The 21318-nt window shown below is 45.0% G+C and overlaps 1 protein-coding gene across 1 annotated transcript in view; it reads left to right on the top strand.

Annotated features, from left to right (window-relative positions):
- The first annotated feature begins 268 nt into the window (after nt 1–268).
- The window catches only part of HTRA1 (HtrA serine peptidase 1), a 32985-nt gene continuing 11935 nt past the window's right edge, over nt 269–21318 (top strand). The window contains exons 1-3 of the mRNA XM_032694445.1: nt 269–748; nt 16245–16344; nt 16687–16891. Of these exons, the coding sequence (XP_032550336.1) occupies nt 298–748; nt 16245–16344; nt 16687–16891 (756 nt within the window). The 5' untranslated portion in view covers nt 269–297. The remainder of the gene's footprint in view (nt 749–16244; nt 16345–16686; nt 16892–21318) is intronic.

Consider the following 21318-nt stretch of genomic DNA (forward strand, 5'->3'; position numbering starts at 1 on the left):
TCTTGTTTCCAGGAGAGTGTTATCACCCTTTCCACCGATTTTTGACGCTCTCACCGCCGAGTCGAACCGCTCGGTGCAGCTGGGGCGGACCCAGAAAGTTTGACCCCGAGAGACAGAGCGGCGGGGCGGGGGTGTGCTGCGGTCCCGGGGGGGGCCGTGCGGGGTGTCCCTGCCCGGGGGGCCGGTCCCGCGGCCCCGCTCCGCCCCTCCCCGCCGCCGCTTAAAGCCGCTGCCCGGCCCCCGCCGCGCTCACCGCGCTCGCCGCCCCTCGGCCCCTGCCCTCGTCCCGCCGCCGCGATGCCGCCGCGGGGCTGGATCCTGCTGCTGCCGCTGCTGCTCCCCGCCGCCCTCGCCGCCCCGTCGCCCGCCTGCCCCGAGCGCTGCGATCGGTCGCGGTGCCCGGCGCTGCCCGCGTCCTGCCCCGGCGGGCCCGTGCTGGATTCCTGCGGCTGCTGCCGCGTGTGCGGGGCGGAGGAGGGCGAGCCGTGCGGGGGCGCGGGGAGCGGCGGCCCGCCCTGCGGAGAGGGGCTGCAGTGCGTGGTGCCGCCCGGCGCCGGCATCCCCGCCTCGGCCACGGTCCGCAAGCGGGCGGCCGCCGGGCGCTGCCAGTGCTCCAGCAGCGAGCCCGTGTGCGGCAGCGATGCCGTGACCTACGCCAGCCCCTGCCAGCTGCGGGCCGCCAGCCGCCGAGCCGAGCGCCAGGGACAGCCGCCCATCATCGCCATCCAGCGCGGAGCCTGCGGGCGGGGTAAGGAAGGGGTGAGGGCTGTCTCCGGAGAGCGGGCGATGAGGTTCGGGACGGGAGGGGGATGTCCCGGGGGGCGGCAGGTGCTGAGGTTCAGCCCCATCATCTTCATCCCTCGTCCCCGGGCGGTGCTGCCGCCGCCTCGCCGGGAGGAGGGACCGCCCGTCCCGGGCAGGGAGCGCGGAGAGGGGCCGGAGACAAGGGTTGGCCTCGGCTCAAGTCCGGCGCTCCAGCTCAGCGAGAAACTAGAGCAAGAATGCGGTGTTTGTGCGCCGCTGCCAAGAACCGAGGGGGAAAGAATCCTGTACCAGACTTAAACGTCTCCCTCCACCCCTCCGAGGAGCGGTGGCTCCGGGCTCGAAACCGGGGGAAACGGCTGCAAAACCCCATAAAGTGGGCAGGGGTGCAGACCTGAGCCCGGCTGTGCGGCTCCAGCAAAGTTTGGAGAAATAACTCGGGCGCGCTCCCATCCAGCGCGCTTTGTCACAGGGAAATGCCGCGGGGAATAAAGCCAGGAATGCAGGAGCCGTTCGGATGTGATGGAGCAAATGGGTGGGCAGAGCAGGCAGCTGCCTGCCTTGGCCCGGCTTAGCAGATGCGCTCTGATTATTAGTAATAGACTTGCTGGAAAAGGGGGGGCCTGTAACAACGTGACAAGCTGACTCTGGGGGTTTTTGTTTGGGGTTTTTTGTTGTTGTTGTTTGGGTTTGTTTGGGTTTTTTGAGGATGGATGTGTCTGCGATAAGTAACAATATAACTAGTGGTGCTTGTCCTTCGGCATTCTTAGTTGTCAGTGTAGTCCAATCGGATGTAACGTGAGCACTCAAAGCTGCAGGACGGATGCGAAATATTTGTAAACCGTACGAAAAGACATTGCCGGGTTACGAAACTGTGGCTCAGCAGCTGGAGGGGCTGGACTGAGCAGCCCAGTGAAGTGTTCGGTCTTGTAGGAATGGTGAGTGCAGGATGTGACACACAGAGAGGCAAAACCGTGCTGGGATAAACAGGGGATGATCGTCACAAGATGCAGCCCCTAATACAGGCTGGATTAAACCTCATAAGCCGAGGCTGTGCATCCCTTCCAAGCTGTTCAAGCACCTTTAGGGGGTAATATTAAAAATTAGCATGAATTAAGTATTTATTTCTGAAATAGTCATCTTTTAGGAAGTCAGTGCTGTTTCAGTGAGGATTCATTCTTTTCGTAGAGGTTGTGCCATTTCTGCACTTCTTTCTTTAAAAAACACATCTTTTGCTATGTTTAGTCGTTACCTCTCCAGCAAAAGAATCTTGTGATGTGTAAGTTCAGTTTAGGCAAAATGCTGATCCTGTGTTACAAATCAAACTTGGAGCTTTGGTATCTATACAATCAATTTTTTGTGCCCCTGCCTGTCCCTTCAGTATCAGGACTGTGTTATGCTCCATGAGACGCCGTCTCTGGCGTTTGCTGACATTGGAGACAATTAAAGCTTTCATGCCACAGTTTCCTGACCTCCAATATATGATAATGCCTCGTGGTTTTTATTCTCGATTCATGAAACCAATATTGTTTTCTCAGTGTTTTCTGCTGAAGGTTTGCAGAACAGGGGCTGTGTTTGAGCTGAGATCAGTACGTGCCTCTGGAGGGTTGTGCAGAAAATGCCCAGGCTGCATAGGGACCCTGTCTGGGAAAGCTCTGCTGTCACAGATCCATCATGAGTGTGGCCAGACAATCATTTTGCCCTGTTGCACCTCTGTTTGGAGCGATGCTTGTTTTCTGCATCACCAGGGACAAAAGGAAAGTGCTGGAGAAGCCAACCAGTACCACATGTTTATCCCTAGGCCACAGCAAACAGTTGCTGCCAGCAAAACTTTTTTCAAATGTAAAGAACCTAAAATAAACGGGAATGGAGAGAAGGCTGTAAAGCGCTTGGACTGCTGTTTTGAAAAGCCATTGCCTAATATTTGGCTCCTTAAGAGTTGTTAATTATTAATTTTACTTTCAGTTCATTTTCAGGAGTACTTTTTCTACCCAGGGATTGAGTTATCTTCAGTAATTTTTTTCATAGCAACATACCCAAATAAATAATTCAGGGCAATACAGTGCAATGGCCCAGGGAAATGATGGGACGGGGATGTAGAGGAAGTGTTCGTAAAGCACTTTTTGTTGTTGTTTTTAAGTTTCACACAGCTTCAGTAGCTGGTCAAGTGCAATATTGTGTATATTGCATAAAATACAGTAAAACTTTTTCTGTTTTTCAATTTTCATCTGCTGCAGTCCACTCTCAGTGCTCTTTTTGTCCTTCAGTGTTTTCCAGGGCATCTGTTCAAACACCAGCCGCATTTAAGAGGATGAGAGAGAGGCAGGAGCAGGTTGTTCTGGATCTGTGTCCATAAGGGGGATGTTTTCCTATGCAAAATGGGGACTGTGAATCTTCAAAACCCAAGAAAAATTCCACAAGCCTCAGAGCTTACTCTGTCCTCGTCCCTACACCCTGCAGAGAGGATGGATGCAGAGCAGGTATCCTGCAGTGAGGTGCTGCTCTTTGAGGTGCAGGATCAGCCCACAGCTCTCTCTGCCACCTAGATATGCAGAAAAGACAAACGAGGCTTTAGCTGGAGAAACCCCAGGGGCAGCAAAGGGAGCAGGGAAAGCCCAGCTGTGGCTTTTAGCCAGGAAATGCTTTGGTTGAATTAGTGAGGGGAGCGCACGGGATGGGAGTGGGGTGGAACACACCCTGCCTGTGTTAAGGCCAGGTGAGGCAGGTGACAAGCAGGGTGACAGAGTGTGGTGGCCCATCGACCCCTTTCATTAGTGCTGTGTCCCTGTCTGGGGCAGGGAGCCCTTCCCAGCAATGTCCTGCTGTGCTGTGGCCACGGGCGGCGTAACCGGCGGTTCCTGTCCTGCTGTGACTGCAGCACCAGGGAGCCTGTTCTGCACCAGCCTGGGCAGGGCTTTCACAAAAGGAACCTTCCCTGAAAGTACCAAGGCACAGAAAGAAGGTGAAGGTCCTCTGAGCAGAAATCATGGCTGTGTAAGAGCATCCCACACCCGGGAGCAAGGTCAGTGCAACGAGACCTCGGTATTCTGTGTGATGAGGTTCAGTGTGCTGGGAGGATGTTTTCTTTTTCTTCTGCAAATATATTTTTTGGTGCCCTTAAATCCCTCCTGCTGACCAAGGGAAGAAGACTCAGAATGTTCAACACAGAACTGAAACTAGACTTTCTTCCCTTCCCCACTTTTCCCACAAGTGTTGGCAGGCGTTTTAGGACAGCGTGCCCTTCTCTCCATGTTGTGCTCTTCACACTGTAAAATATAAACTAACCTGGATTTGTCCCTTCAACTTTAACCAGAGTAAGAAGAAGGAAGTTCCTTGTGGTTGCTCTCAGTTTCTAACTGTGCTCTGCCTGGTTTTGAGCAGTTTTTATGTGTTTTCATATTTTTATTAGGCTAACTTATGTCTAATGTGGTATCCCAGTAATGTCAGCAGCCCTCAGCACGCTGGCATCTGTCACAGGTGGCTCACACTGCTGTCCCAGGTGTGCTCACACTGTGATGTCATATCATGAGCTTGATGTGAGCTCTTATGGTTTAGATTAAGCAGGTCATCACAGCTTCATTGCTTGGGGGCAAGGCAGAGGTGAGTTTAGGGGTAACTCTCAGTCTAGAAAGCTGTGTTATTACTAACAGATACAGCCTTTGCTACTTCTCTTCGTCACATTATTTTACAGTTCTAGAGACGGGGAGGGGGAAGGAGAAAAATCCATCACTGAGATTCTTGCAAAGTGGCTGAGTGTGTTTTGAAATGCGCCGGGCAAGGCTGCATCCAAGTGACTCTGTGTAATTATCTGGCAGGAGGAAAGGACCTCTGCAGTCAATAAACCATTTGTCATTAATTGAGTCCTTCAAAAACAGCGTAAGAGTGAGGTCAGTGCAGCAGAGGACGGGAAAGAGATGGACCTGCCTGAATTCCTGTGCCTGTGGTAGTGATAGTGCTAATGGACTGGCAGTGCTGAGCCTCGCAGGAATGAATAATCAGGGCAGGCTGAGAAACCCGTGAAGGTTGGGAGCTGAGCCAGACATTTATCAAGGGAAAGCTGATACTGTTGTTATGAACAAGGCTTTCAGCTGTTTCCCGAAAGATAATAACAGGCCAGTGGTGGTTTGTGCACTGAAGAAATGTTGGGAGACCTTGGCAGGTTACTTGGCACGTGTCAAGTCTAGTAAAAATGACCCAGGAGGACCAGGTTTTTAGGGTCTGGATGCACAAATGAGTGCTCTGGTGCTGTTGAATTTCCTCTGTCTCCCTCAGTTACTGTGTTTGGGTGGTCTAAATGTCATTCTCTTCTGACTTGCTTAAGTCTCTTTTGCAGCAACAAGAGAAGGGGAGGCAGGGAGAGAGAGAGAGGGAGGGAAGAGGCAGCTGAAGGCAATGGAAATAAATAGCAACATATTTCCAGAAGAGAACCAATTCCCAAGTGTGGGATTAAAAAAGCTTTTCCAAAGCCAAGTATTCAGCTCTGAGAGGAGGCAACTGTAAGAAGTGGTTTGTCTGAAGAAACTCACCTTTTCCCCTCTCCACATCTCGATTTCCTTCCCGGGGAGCAGCCAGTAATTTTGCAGTCTCCAGACTTCAAACAGTCAAGTCAGTAAATACAGATTTGGAAGCAGGAAAGATTCAATCCTTTCATCTTCTGGGCTTTGAAATTTAAAGGTACCTGTGGACTGGGCAGGAATACTTGAGGCCCTGACTAAGCAGCAGGAGTGTTGTCAAGCAGAGTTTGGATGTGATGGAGGCAGCATAACCTGAGCAGTTAAAGGAAAGACTCTGCAGTCCAAGAAAAAGGAGAAGCTGGAAAATATTTTTCAAATATGAATTTACTTGTGCTGGGAGTGACAGAAAGAAAGCAATGTTAGAAATAGAAACTGGGATAGTGTGGAATTTAAATTCTGTTGTAAATAAAATTGTTCCTCACTCCCATAAGCCGCTGGGGCCTCCAGGATCCCTGGTTGGACTTGGCAGTAAATCCCACTGTGCTTGTAACTGGGCCCAAGTGAATATCTAATATTATTTTGGAAGCTGTGTTCAGGATGTAGGAAAAAAAGGAAGACTTTTATTTTGCCTGCCAGTGAAGGTCATTGTGATTCTCAAACTGGTTGTCCTGCTTCAAAAAGAAGACTATAACTAATAAGTCTCAAATCCCCCATATAAAAGTGCTATAAAATTATGCATTGATCTTATACTAACTGATGATGTTGACCTCATATGTGTAGATAACAGGTGAGTTGTAACATGAGATTGTTTAGTGAATTGAGATGATCTCAACTACCATATTTTAGCAGGTGGAGTTGAATTAGGCAGCCAGACAGAGCAGCTCTTGAATTTCTGGGATAATATCAGTGCACTGAATAAGATGAAGCACAAGGTTGGAGGTCAGCTGGGTTGTGCAGTTTGTAACAAGTGCTCTGCCAGGAGCTTGTTTCTGGAGGGAAAAAAGCATACATGTGTCTAACATGTGGGCAGCTGCATTTGCCTCTGCTTTTGTAGCACAGCAGCTCTGCAGGCTGGCACCAGGGGGGTCCCTGGTCCTGTCAGTGCGAGCAGTAGCATGTCAATGACATTTAAACTCTGTGTGGTATTAGTTCACCAAACCTTGCTCTTGTGTCTGTCATTTTTTCCCATCAGGGTTTCTCAGTCTTTCCATTTCCTTCGCTCATGTAAAAGCCTTTTTTTTGGTGAGGCGTGAGAGAGAGGAATGTGCAGTGAATAGTTCCTACATCCACTTTGCAGACTTGTTACTGTAAATACCAGTGAGACAGAGCTAAGGGGGTTCAAATTAAAAACTGCATCATGTTTCTGGTAGCAGTTGGATTTGCCCATGTATTTATTGACAAACAACTGACAGATTAAATAGTGCATATTAAATCTAGGGGCCATGCATAGAAGTTACCCAGTGGTCTAAAATTTGCAATAGTTTATATGGCAGGAGATAACATCAGGAGGAGCTCACAATATTTTTCCAGAGGCTGATGTTGTTACCCCATTTCACAGATAGTGAATCTAGGGCAGGGGAAGATAAAGAGCTTTGCTCAAGGTCAGCCAGTAGCAGAGCCGAGAGCAAACGGAGCTTTTATGAGTCCCTGCTCATTTTTCTGCCCCTTGCCAGCATTGCTGCTCCGTTTTCCATTACTTTTCTTTTCCATTACTCTTTCTTAAACTTGCAGACTGCAGTTTTGGCTTTGGTCTGCAAACAGCATCAATGATCTGTCGATGTGCATCCGCAGAAAGTAATTTTGGAAGAGGGAAGATACGGGTGGATCAAGCGCTAGGAAGGAAGAGAAACCCAAACAACTCTCTCCCCTCCCACCATCCCACCCCCAAAATAAACACAACCCCCCAGGAATCTCCTGCTTCAACATTTGTGGTGGTAAAGGGATGATTCATTCCTTTTTCTAGGACAGCACACACACTGTTTGACGTGTCTGCCCTTTCTGTATCTCTGTAGACCTCTGTCTATGAAGTTAAAGGCTGGCTAACCCTTGTTTTTTTCTTTTGTATTCAGACACTAAAAGTGAGCAAGCTGAAGTGACTTGCAAATATGAAAAATATTCAGATGATCCGTAAAATAATGCAGAATAGGTACGTGGATAAAAATATCACTAATGTTGATAGGGGAGCAGCGAATAAAATAGCTGGAACTCCAAATATCAGTTAAAAATGTGCATTTGGGAGAGTGAAAGAGAAACCTGCTCTTTAAACCTTTTATGAGAAGCTGTACCTCAAGCTGGGTGCTGTGTGGTGGTGGCTGTCTCACAATGCCCCAGAGTGAGAGGGGTGTGTGTATTTCAGGTTTGTTTGTTTGTTTGTTTGTTTTTCTATAGACTTTCTACTATATTTCTTTTTCTATAGATAACTTTTCTATAGATTGGATCTCTCTGTGTATCAACTCTGTGTCACTCAAAGTCCTACCACAGCGAAGTGGTGAAATCAATGCCTTCCCCAGCTGCAGAGAAGCAGCATCTTAGGAAGCTTTTTTTAGCCTCTTAAGAAGCTTTTTTTAGGTTTCTCCTCAGAGAAATAAATGTTTAAGAAGTATGATAACAAGAACTTGTTTTTATTCCCTGGTGTATTCATACCAGGGTTCCTGGAAGTTGAAACTAAGCCTCTCTTAGGCAGGGATTTCTTCTGAAGATGCAGTGTGAAAGTTTCTCACATACTTAAAGTGAGATCCTAATGGGTTTATAATTTTAAGAGGCATTTTCAAGGCGGGACAGCTGTTGGTTGCGTGTCAGATATAGGAATTACCACATCGTTGTTACTTAATGGGCATTTTGAGGTTGTTTTGCTGGTTCTCTGCCTGTGTCGAGTGGAGCTGGGAGGTAAAGCAGGGTGATGACCCGACTTGGAAGGGACACAGACTGAACAGGGCTGGATAAAGGAGAGGAGAAATTATTCCTGACTCATCTGTTGTATTTTCAGCCTTCTGCAGAGCAGAGAATACATCCTCTTTAACCCGTTGGCTGAAATGTTTTGTTCATCTGTCTGCAGGAAATCAGGCAGGCTCTTTTGCAGGACTACCTGACTTACATTTCTTAATGTTTCCAGCTCAGACAGGACTACTGTTAGTGCCATTTTTGAGCTCAGCACTCTTTGCCCTTGCCCTGAATTGCTCCTCACCTTTATTTTGTGCATCCGAGCATCCCCCCTGCAGGCTGCCTCCCCTCCTCATCCTGATGCTGGCACGGCCCCCGGGAGCCGTGTGCCTTTGTCAGAGGGCTGCTGGCTCCCAATTAATTTGTCATCTCCAACGAGCCCGGGCTCAGCATTGTATTAATATGGCAATGCTGCTCCGGGAACGGCGTGTTCCTGCTCCCGGGGCCGCGTTCCTCCAGCCCGGGGCTCCAGGCCCGGCTGTTTATGCACAAGCTGGGTTTCCTCCCACCTCACCGCCGGTGTTTACAGAAGGGATCGCAGTTTCCTGTTGTGTTAGATGGAGTTGTCGCTCCGCTCTGGGCTCCTGCCCTCCCAGCTTACACCCAGTTGCTTTCGAGCCTCATCAGCTTGGAAGTCTTCTTGCTTTTGCTCGTTGCTGTAATAACTGTGAGCTTATTTTGCAGCACACTTGGTTTATAAAAGAATTTCTGGCATTTCTGAGAGGTTTTATATACATATTTTCTCCCTGTGAAGTTCCGCAAGGGTTGCTAAAGCCCAAGGCTGTTCCCATCAGATAAAATAGGGACTATGCCCATTTTAGAGATAAATCTAAGGCACTGAGGATTCAAATTGCTTTTCACAAGTTGCATGGAGGCTGAGTAACACAGCTTAGACCAAGATGCACACGTACAGGGTGTTCCTCCTCTGCAGAACCTTCAAACCATCTGATCTACCCGGCAATTCAGCAGTTGAGTTGCAACAAGGGTATTCTGCACGTGATAAACTTACCACTTATTCAGCCTTGTAGATAAGTGGTTGGAAAAGTTCCTGTTTGTCTAAAAATTTGAATATCAATCTGAACTTATGCTAGAAGAAAGCTGTAGGCGCATTGCAGGAAGATGTTGCCCATTACCCATTTTCAGTGACAAGAACACCTTGAGTTACTAAGGAATTGGATTCCAGAGAGGTCTGATTCATGCTAAGAAAGAAGGTGGACTAAAGAGGCCAGACCAAAGTTCTCTGAAGACTTTGCTTTACAATTTAATTATCTTCAAATACTTTCTGTAGTTGTTTTCTTGTTTTATACACACAGAAGAGCTCTGTATGTGTCATTCTCTCCATACAGCCTGATCATTCTTAGAATCACAGGATCATAGAGTGCTTTGGGTTGGAAGGGATCTTAAAATCTCCCTGCAAACCCATAAAGTCGGCTTTGGTTTTTGAGAATATTAATTTAAACCTGCAACTTGTTTGCCTTCATTTTGTTACTTAAACGTGAGATGTTATGTGAGTGGCCACACATTGGTCTGAAAACTGTCCTGTGCTACCATTAATTTGAGTGCTGTTCTGTTCCACAAACTTTGTGTAGATTCCCTGTTTTGTTTAGCTTGGCGGGCCTTTGTGGCTTGTTTAAAATCGGTGATTAAAATGAATGGGTTTAGGCTTTTGGATTGGCAGGGAAAATACAAAGTCCTTGTTAAAGGCTGCCAAGAAAGAATTGATCATCTAAATATTATGATGACGAAAATGGACTTCATTTTCCCCTTGCAAGTGTGTGTCCACAGCAAAAAGTGATTTTACTTTAAATCCTCACTTTATCTTGCAGTGGTTCTTGCTGCAGGAAATATTTCAAGTGAATACCAGATTTGTGCAGTTCACTGTCTGGAGAGGTTTCAAGCATTTTATTCTACCATTATTTAGGGCTATGAAAATATTTTTGCTTTTAGGGTTGTCACAGTCTCTTACTTTTTCCTCTCAGAAATCTGTGAAGGGTCTTTAGCTCCTCCATGGATTATACAAGGGGAAAAATAACTGATGTCATAGCATCTTTATTAACAAGGTGCTGTGGTTTAGACCTCTTAAAATTCCCTCCACTGACCTAAGAGTTGCTCTTAGAGCAAATTGCCTGTGACGCGTAGAATGTTGTTTCTTATTTTCTTAGTGTTTTCATTGCGTAATATCCTATTTTGGTGTATTACACAATTTACCCTCGAATAGGAAGTGGCATATTTAGGCTTGCAGTTTTCTGTAATTTAGAAAAAAAAAAAAAGTGTGGCAGCAGATTCCCACCCTTTTTCCTTGTCTCTCTCCAGCAAGGGCTTGTTGATACCCCCATTTTCAGTGTTAACTGAGCACCTTTGCTGGAGATTTTTGTCTCTCATGGTAGTGTCAGAGGTTTTAGTTTTCCTATATATGAATGGGGGTTTGTGCAAACACCAGTGGCTGGAGTTTTATTTGGGAGGGTGGAAGTTCTCCAAGTAAAACTCGACGTGGTTTGTGGTTTGTGTTGGTGGCCACCGGTTCTGGCAGCCCAGAGGTTTCATGAGTGCTGGAGCCCTTTTGGTTTCGTTCTGCAGAGAATCCCAAACCCAAGCTGTGCTCTCAGCCCCTCGTTGTGTACCTGTGTCTAAATGAAATGTTGAGCTAGTGGCGAGCACAGGAGGAAATAGTCACCTGTTTTCAGCACTGTGGGTAGTTTAATATCTTTAGTTATCGACTTCAGCAGGTTGTGGTGGCTCTGCCTGTACTGTGTGTTACTGGGTGAGGATTTCATAGGCACGCTTCTGATCATTATGGAGTCAACAGGAAAAGACAGAATGGCCATAGATCCCTGGGCCCAAGCCCCATTTTCTTCCACTGGCACCAGCCTGCTGTTGGCAGACCCTGGGACCTCACCAGTGGAGATGGTGGTGCTGTATCTGAGGGCTGTATCTGAGCCCTCCTGGCTCTGTGGGTGCAGCTCAGGTGCAAGCAAGAAGCAAACCCAAAGGACATCATAATTTGGTGCCCCTGCAAGGACAGGGGCATTCTACTTTTCCAGTATGAAGCAGCTTTAGTGATGAACCTGGAGGTGGTGCTCCACCGTCCCTGCAATTTGCATCCTCTTTACCAGTTCTAAAATTACAAATACTGCCATTTGCAGCTGTTTTGGATGGTTATTGTTTCATGGGAAGTTTTTTGGTGTTTTTATTTTTTAAATATCTGAATGAGAATGGAAGTTTCTGGCTGTTTTTAAAAGGAATCAAAGGTTTGATTGCAGGCTGAGTGTGGAGCTTTTCACTTAGGGCATGAAGATATCTGGTGTGGTGACACCAAGTGAGGGTGGCTGACAGAAGTTTTGTGGTGTTTGCTGGGGTGTACCTCTCTTTTCCCTCACTGTATCTAAGATAAAAAGCCCCACTGGATGGGATAATTGTGTTGGTTCTAACTTCAGTGGGAAGGAGACGTGGGAATGTTGGGGATGCCTCAGTGTGGGCTGACTGCTTTGGATGCAGTGGGGAAGCAGAGGATGGAGAGCAAACTGTGCTGGTGGACAAGAGCAGAACCCCCTTGTTTGAGAGGGGGAAAACACCTGAAAACTGCATGGGGAAAAGATCCATTTCTGACTGAGTTGTGTCTAAAACTGTTTGAAGACCTGCTCTTGTGAGAGAAGGATCTCTGTCGAGAGAAGATCCTTTCAGACACAGTTCTCCCAAGTGAAGGGGAGGGGTTACTTTAACGAGATTTCAATCTCCAAAGCATCTTTTCAGTTTGGCTCAAAATATCACCCAAAGCAGCATGTGAGAGTTGTAAGCATTAATGCATTCATGCCACTTTGAGTAATGACCTAATCAGAACCCAGATCTTAATATGCTTTTTGGCTCCTCTTTATGAAACTGAATTATTTCAGTTGTTTACAGCTGGGTGTGCTTTTTTTTTTTTCATGGCTTGGTACTCTGTCTTGCCCTCCTAGCAGTTTGTTTACAGGTATTAGTCCTTTTAATGTCAGTTGGCAGAGATTTGCCTTTTCATTTGAGGTCTGACAGCCAGCACACCTTTGAAGTCCTGAAAGAATTATTTGCCTTGGGAATTTTTCATGCTGTAACCTATTTATATTTTTTTAAGTCAGGTTTTTATCATTAGCTGAATTCACAGCAGTCATCTTTATAATTTAATTAATAAAGGTTTCTTAGCCACGCTTGTGGGCATTTAGGCCATTGTGCAATAGTTCAATAAAAACGTTACAAAACACAATAATCACAGCATATAAATAGAAAGAGGAGCAGTCTGTGAAGATCTGAACGTCAGAGCCTGAAGGTATTTAGGAACTAGAGCTTTATTCAAGCTCACCTCTCAATGATTTAAAAATAAAAATCCAACCAACCAACCAAAGAAAAACAAACCCCAAGAAACCCACCACCAAACCACAAAATACTCCAACCACAAACACGAAACAAAAAAATAGTGAAAATATTAATAACAAAATTCCAGAAGGTTGTGCTTTAAAGCAAAAGTCCAGAAAATTGGGGAAACTTTATTAATTCGACCTTGATTATACCAAAGGAGCAGTTTTTAGCTGAGAGAACTGCACTTTTTGGATCAACTTAAGCACGGAATTAAGTTGGCCACCCACCTGTGGGGTACCTGTTAGTCAGGATGGACATTGTGGTTAGATAAGAATATGAAAATACCCAGGCAGTGGGAACTAAATAGTCAAAACCATATCATCAGTTGTAACTTAAAACTATTGCCTTTTTGTTGCTTGATAGTCAAGCACAGTCCACTAAACCTCTGCAGAGTCTCCAGCTCTTTAAACCTGGAAACTTTTGGAGGATGTTATGTTATACCCATTCCACTCTTAAAGCTGCTTTCTACTAAGACCCTGAGCTATTTTATACAGCTGAAAAACATCTGTGTTAGAGAGAAGAGGAAAGGATCTCCAGAGAAATTACCAATTTCACCTCTGTCTTCTCCAGTGGCTGGTGATGGCTGGGAACTACCACGTGGTGGTTGAGGAAGGAGCATCTGCTCATATTAGGTTTGTAATATTGGTGTTTTTGTGGCACTCTAGGCTTCCATGTAATAGCTTGTGCTGGGATTCAAATCTAAGGTAGAATTTTACACAGTGGTGGTTGACTGTAGGAAAGATAAGTTCACCTCTCAGCTCCCACGTGTGTGGCTCAGCAATCCCAAAGAGCAATTAGCTATGGTAAGCATCAATATCTACTTCATAGGTAAATGGTATGGAGGCACATGTGCCCATTTTGGTCTCATTTTTCTCAGTGATAGAAGAAATTTTCCACATGCTGATGCTTTTACTACAGCCTTCAGATTTCATGTCATCCCCTGATGGTAAAGACCAGTCGACAAGATTTTTTTTTTTTTGGTTGACATTCATCGATGAATTCAGCTGAATAGTACTTTGACTGTTGATAGTACTTTGACTGTTGTTTATTTGCTCTAAAAAGGTATGTTTTCCATTTAAATGGGCAGGGGTTCAAGAGCTGTTGCAAAATTGTGTTACACAATGCAGGAATTCCTAATACATAAGCAATAGGCAGGCGTGGTGAGCTCCTGTGAGCTTTTTGGGTCAGTGTGCCATGAATTAGTGTTTAGTATCTAACTTTTTCAGAGTATGAAATATTGAACTTTTTTTTTTTCACTCTGCAGTTTAGTTTTGGGACTTCATGAGGAGGTGGGTTATGCACATGAGGAGGTGGGTTATGCACAAAATACTGTTGTCTCTGAAATCCTGGCGTTTGTAGCCTCTGATTCCAAGTGAAGGCAGCCCTGAGGTGAATTATTTGTAGTCTCACCATGTACAGCCTGGGCAACCTTTCTCTTCTTGAATAGCTAAATGCTAAAAAGATTGAAGGCATAAAAAAAAAAAAAGCTGTGTGTTTCCTGTGCAAGTTCCCTCATCTGTGGAGCTCTCTTTTTTTCCCAAGGGCAGGATGTGACCTCTGGATTGTAGCTGAGATGAAACCACTTTATAAGCGGTGATCAAAAAGCATATTGATGGATACAGTAGTGCCCTGTGGTGTTTTATCCCAAATTCATGTTAATCCCAACTGATTATCTGTCAAAGCACCTATTTATTGTGAGTGGATAATTCAAAACTGCAGTTCTCATTCTAGAAGTTTTCCAAAACACCCCCATTATAGTTGTCAGCTTTATAGCCATGGTGGGGCTTGTTTGATACTGAATGTTTCTAATAGACAACATGAATCCTTTGGTAAATTGATGTTTGTCTATCAGCAAGTCCAAGGGCAGCTTATGTGTAAATCAGAGAAAGCACTGAATACTCTTGAGGAAGAGAGTAGGTGAGAGCACAGGTTTCCTGATCGATGTTCCTGCTTCATAAAGCAGATAAACATCTCCAGACAGTGATCTCAAACTGCACAGTGGATTATGTGGTTGCTGCTGTGGCTGCTGCTCATGACTGACTGCATTTAAAAGCCCTTGAGATGCTTCATGGGGTATAAATAGGAAAAAAACTGTTCTTGAGTGATCAGATAGTGTTTGGGTTGAGCATCCACCCCTCTCCTGAGGGCAGTTTGTGCTGGCTGGCATTGGAACATGTTCACCCCTGAATCTCAAACCAGTGTCTGGATAGTACTAAAAGCAGAGATGTTTTGTTCCCAAATCATTACTGTCTCCAGTATATACTTGAAAATTTGCATAGTTTTCCACTCTGGTTTTTCCAATAATGAAGGGCACTCAGGGTTTTGGTGTTGGGATGATTTTATAGTCCTGTCTCCTACAATTCTGCAAATAAATTGTCCTGTTACACCACCAAAGGCACTTACAGCACCCACAAGCTGCTTATTGCTTAATCTCTGGACTGATTTAGAAGCCCAATGGCAAGGATGGATTGGAGCAGCACAACACATTAATACTCATCTGCAAGTCAGTTAGAGGTTTGCCTTGTGCCTGTATAACGTGAGATGGAGGCATCAGATAAAAAAGTGAAAACAAAGGGGGTTTCTTGCCTCTAAAGAAACACAAAGTAACTCCCTGGGGTCTTCCCAATTGTTTAGTTGCTCCCAATTTTAAAAAGGAAAGTTTTGCCCCCAAACTGCTTGAGAAGGAGGAGCTGTGTCAGAATCGTGAGTTTTTCCCGGAGACCTTTAGATGTCTGATGGTGCAGACAGGTTTTCTGTTGTCCCCAATGGGAGTTTGGTGTCCAGTTGCTTTTGAAAATCCCACTGACCCCTCTTGAATACTCAGTGACCATGAGCTTTTGTTACAGCATTGCCCAGGAATGCAGAGCTTTGTGGTCCCATTGTTCTTGTGTGTTTTCATATCTATTTTATAGTTCTGGGATGGCTCAGTAACTCCAAAGCACACAGGATCCACTCCCCATGAAGCTGATGGGCCTCAGGTGGTCTCAGTGGAAAGGATGCCTTGGGAATGGTTGTGTGGAGCATATGTGAGGTGCACCCATGTGTAGGTGCCAGGCTGAGGCTGGTGGTTCAGGCTGAGTGGGGACACTGGTGGGAAAGGAAGCCCAAAACTTGTACCCAAGTTAAACTTTCCCAGCAGCTGCTGAGGGCTTGCACCGGGGTCAGGACCTCTGTGTCCTCAGCATTTTACAAATGCAGCAGCATGAAACTTCAAAACCTCCAAGAAGGCGTATTTTGGCAGAGGAACAGAGCTCGTTTGTTTAATCTGAGAACACCATACAAGCGAAATGGACCATCCAGAAAAGAGGCGAGAGCAGCAATGGAGGCATCTGAGTACAAAATCCCTTTGACAAGGGAAAGGAGGGCAGTGCAGACCTGGACTAAACCCTGTGCTCCTGCAGTGCCTCGTCCCTGGGCACCACAGGGGATGAACCGAGCTCTGTGACTGCGGCCGAGGCTCTGCTGCCCCGTGGCCCAGTGATCCAGGCAGGGAGGTTTCACGGATCCTTTGTCCTAAGGATAAAGCACACTGCCTCTGTGCAAAGAGGCAGCAAGGAAATCTGGGTCCCAGGGTCGTGCTGCAGATGACTTTTAAGGAAGGGAAAGATATCCACTCGGAGCTTTTTTTAATTCAGGTGTTTTGCAATGACCCTCCTCCGGTCACTTGAAGAACTCATGACATGTTTTCTGTTTCTATTTCAGGCCAAGAATACCCTAACAGCCTGAGGCACAAATACAACTTTATTGCAGATGTGGTGGAGAAGATAGCTCCTGCTGTGGTTCACATTGAATTGTTTCGCAAGTAAACAAGATGCCCAGTTTTGATTTTATTATTTTATTTTTTTTTTTGGTATTCTTGAAAACAGCTGCCAGCATGCCAGAAATGTTGATTGATGCTGTGTAACAGCAAAGAGGCTTTTGAGATAATAAATATCTGTCATGCTTAAGATTTAAAGATAATTTAAGAGTCCTGGCAAAAAAAATAGTTAAGCTAATGCATGTGCTTTATCTTCTTAATGAGAGTAAGTAGCAGTAGATATCCTAAAACATTAAAACCCACCAAACTCCTTTTGGCTGTGTGGCATTTGGAGTGATCTTCCAGCTTTTTTTCAATGGTAAATATTTGATTTTCCTTGTCTTTTAGGCTTCCCTATTCGAAGAGGGAGGTTCCTGTTGCCAGTGGTTCAGGGTTCATTGTCTCAGAAGATGGACTGATCGTGACAAACGCCCACGTCGTCACCAACAAAAACCGGGTGAAGGTGGAGCTGAAGAACGGGGAAACATATGAAGCTAAAATTAAAGATGTTGATGAAAAATCAGACATTGCACTAATTAAAATAGATGCTCAGGTGAGTCATTAAAAGCAAGACACGTTTTATTCCTCAAATTTTAGTGCCATCCTTTCCAAAAACTGCTGCTGATTTTCGTGTTTGAAGGAAAAACAAGTAGTTTGCTGGGCTGGGTTTTATGGAGAATATTTGAGCAAGGTGGATACGCCTTTTTAAAAGCTGAGTTTGTGGGTGGTAATGGTTAATTTTGTCACCTCTCAGTGTAGAGCAAGAAGTCAGCAGCACTTTTGTATGTATCCTCTAAATAAAAACCATCAAATAGTTTGCTGGCTGTTTTGCAAACACGTTATCTGATAAAACTCTCCCTCAGAGAAGAAATTAAGGTGTTCTCTTGTGCTTGGGAGAGGGATGTTTTAGTCTGTCTCGAGTGCCTATACTGAAGTCACAGATTGCTTTTAGAGGATGCATTTTCCCTCTGAAAGGCTGCACCACACAGATACAGATCATGAGATGGAAAATATCCCGGGAAGCATCTTGCACGTGGAAATTGGAGCTGGCTTGGAAAGACGCTCTTACACTGCAAGTGGTTTTCTGAACAAATGAGAATGTAACTTCCCATCCATAGTCCTCCTCCATATCAGATGTATGTCTGTCAGCATTATTCTGTCTCCTCTAACAGCAGGAAAGCTGTCATGAGGTTCTGCCGTGGAATGCAAGCAGAATATTGTGTCGAAATCCTGCGTAATGTAGATGCAATTAGATGCATGTGATTGCTTGGGGTGCTGCTCATATTGGTTTGCCTTGTTTGGCCTGTCAGTTAATGACCTCCAAACTTAACGGGCAAGAACGTTTCATTTGAAACACATGACTCAAAAATGTGTAGGTCTTGCAGTGTTGTTTTAGTTCAGACCTATTCCCCAGTGAGGCCAAAAGTGTTTGTGCCAGAGTTCATGACTAAATCAGATGTCCAATGCAGAACTCTTGGATGACCCGAGATAAGAAGTGCTCCTGCTGCTCCCTTGCCACCTTTATCATTCAACAGCTTTTTCTTATTCTTATTTAAAATCTTCTTAACAGCAAACAGACAGGAAAACTTAACAATACCAATAAAGCTTTTTGCCTTGTTGATTTTTCCTCTGTTTTCCTGAGGTAACTTACACCAATCAGTTATTTTCTCATTTTTATCTTAAAGTAAGCAAAAGCAGTAACAAAGCAAAGGGAAAGATCCCCAGGATGAGCACTGTCAGCATTAGGATGAGTAGGGATACATCAGGGAGTGAAGGGTAGCTGGAAAAGTGCTTTAAAATTGGAAGCAAAACATGGTGGAGAAAGCAGAGCAGAGAAAGGTGGTGAGAAGAAGATTTGGAGCAGTAGGAAGGTGAACTGCAGAGGAGACATGGGAGGTAGAGAGGAACCACTGAACTGATGTGATGAGTCATTTTGAGGACTTGGGAAGAGAGCAGCCATGAGATCGAATGTTATTTGATATCCTAAGGAAATGGCTCCAAAATTCCCTGGGAAACTGCTTGTTGGAAGGGAGAACCTGGAAGACTGAAAGCAGCTTGGAAAAGAGAGAATGCAGCCAGATGAGTTGCCTTCTTTAAGGCAGGAAACTTTTTCTGTCTTGGAGCTAAGCCAAACCAGCTATATTTATATTTTTGGGGATGGACAGGGAGGAATTGACTCACTAATATTCAGTTTTCTATGAGAAAAAGTGTTGGTTTTAATGAACCTTTGGGAAGCATCTCCGTGCCTGGAGGCTGAGCTCCTGCAGAAGGAGGTGAGCAAGCCCCCGCTGTCTTCCTCACATAATATCAGCTCAGCACATCCATCTGGGTATCAGGATATCAAATTTCACATCTCTGCTCTAAATCAGGTATAATATGGATTAAACTTGGGTCTGACACACCCTTGGCAAGTGTCCTATCAGTGGTACAACCCAGTACCTTTTGTGTTGTTGCCCCACTGGCCTCTTCCGTTGCAGCTCAGGATAATTTTGAGAAGACTGGGGAAAAACTTCTTGCATCACTTGTTTTTTTGGTGGGATGGGAGGCCCAGATTTCCAGCTGGTTCTAGAGACGTGGCACTGGCAAATCCCAGCCCAAGGTGAGGCCTGAGGCACCTCTGTTCCCAAGACAGATGTGACTTAGGCAGCATTAGAAACACAAAATTTAATGTGTTCACAAAAAAGTTAAAATGGAAAAGAAGTCAGCTGAGAAATTGATTCTCAGACTGAGCTTTTATGGGACATTTTTACGTACCCATTCAAGTTCAGTGTTTGAGCTTTCCTTTTTGTACCGAAATGCCTTGCAACCATTCAAATTCATAAAAGGCTTTTGAAAGTCACCAAGGTAATAATTTGTTGAAGTTGAAATGTATTTGATGGCTAAAGGAGTCAATGGGATGGTACAAATGACCCTTTAAAAATCTGGATACGACATGAAAATCACCCCTAGGAAATTTTTCTGAAGCAAGAGGTGAAGTTCTTAATTTTAAATAAATTATTCAAAGGTGACATCAAAGCTGCAGAAGTTTGTGGGGTTTTTTTTCCTTCTCTTTCTGTGTGGCATGTTAAGGCAGGATCTGAAGGATGAGGAATGTCTCTGTGGTTAGGAACAGAGCTGGGCTTGAAGTAAGGGATTAGGCTGTCAGCTGGTATTCCTAAAGCTGCTCAGTTTTTGCAGCAACCTGAATGCTGTTTCTGTTTAAGGTGTGAACATCTGGCCAAAGACATTACTAGAGCTAATTTGACTTTGCTGAGTGCAATAGGAAATGAAAGAGGGTGGTAAAATCTGGGCACCAGTAAGAATGAACTGTTTCCCTGATTAAATTCCTCTCTGTGGAAAAACACATTGCAGTGAGTGAGGAACAGAAACCTTGGAGTAGTTGTTCCAGTCCTGAAATGTATTTGTTTTTACAGTCTATAAAAAGAGAGCAACTGTGTTTCTCGTGTCTGTAGTAACAGAGAGCAGTTTGCTGAAGTGTTGAAAGTAGGAAGTGAGGTTGGAGTCACTGTGGTCAACATGAATCCAGTCTAACTATCCTTCCAAAGGCAATGAGGAGACCACAGTTCTAGAAAGAAACAGTGCAGTTGTGGACAATTTGGATATGAACATGCAAAGTTTATAAAACTTTCCTAGAAAAATTTGGATTTTTGGCAGCATACGCAGAGACTGGTGAAATAAATAATGTGTCCTGCATGGCACGTGTGGTGCTGCAGTGAGTGTGAAACCCATCAAAACTATTGCACAACACTCCAAAGCAAACAGATGCTTTGGAGCTGGCAGAGCTGGATTGTGGAATTCAACTCATGATGATTAACTGTCTTGTTAAATCAGAATGTGTGATACAGCTGCTGAAAACTGAACACCAGGAGGAGGAGAGAAAATTTTGGGGTGGTTTAACAGACAACATCAGGGTTAATGGGGGGCAGAATCATAAAAGAGCCCTGTGCTCCCACCCAAATGAAAACTGGAAGCCAAAAGTAGTGGAAGGTGGAGGTGGCTTTTGCCTGGAGACCTTTTTCACCCCCAGAAATTGGACTCTGCCTGCAAAAATGATCTTTGTGGATGTACCTCTGGTTTGGCAGTGGGGTACTGAAGGGAGGAGCATGGTGAATGGCTTTATTTTGAGGTGTTTCTTTTTCCTACATGCTTAAAAACCAGCCATGAGACACTTGTCACCAGCTCTGAAATCACACCTATGCCATGGAAGACGTGCCAGGTCCCGAAGGTTTTTGTTCCTCAGCGTACTGATTCTTTATTCCAGCCAGGATTTGGCATCTACGTGGTACAGCAGCAGTGGGTTTGTGATCCATCTCTAATTTGTGGTGGCATTTCAGCTTAAGGGTTTTCCTGCATCTTACTGCTGAGCACTTAGTTTGACACTTTTAAATCAACACCACCTTCTGCCCTCATCCCTTCGGTGGTTTCATGAGGCAAAGAGTATCTGTGTATCTTTGTGGTCAGAGGGGATTTGCTTTTTTTTCACCCTGTGTGTACAAACTGGAGGAAGCAGGAAAGCAAACTTTCCTGTTTGTGTATCAATATTTTAATAGCCCACATTTTGTAAAAACAAGCTGCTTGGACACCAGATGTGAGTGGCTTTTCTAAAATGCTGTTTGACTTTGAAATCTGCCGCTGGATGTTACGTGGCTTCCTCTTGAGAGCCTGAGGAAGCCCACATATTGCTTCCAGAAGACCCTAGAAATGAAATACCTCATAAAAAGCTTGGATGTTAACTCCTGTTTATTCATCAATTTAGACAGCAGTAGTTTCCTGCCATCTTAAGCTTCTAGTAGCCCTTGCTGTGGGGACAATGCACTGGTCCAGCTCCCCCATGCAGCAAAATGCTCACTCGGGGTGGTTCTGCCACCACCAGCATATTTTTAACGTATTTTTATTTTATTTTAGTGTTTTTTTAATTGTAATTTTATTTTTATTATATTTTTAAAACAAGCACAGCAATCTCTTGTCAGGCAATTGAAA

Source organism: Chiroxiphia lanceolata, chromosome 8 (genome assembly GCF_009829145.1).
Source record: "Chiroxiphia lanceolata isolate bChiLan1 chromosome 8, bChiLan1.pri, whole genome shotgun sequence".
Lineage (NCBI taxonomy): Eukaryota > Metazoa > Chordata > Aves > Passeriformes > Pipridae > Chiroxiphia > Chiroxiphia lanceolata.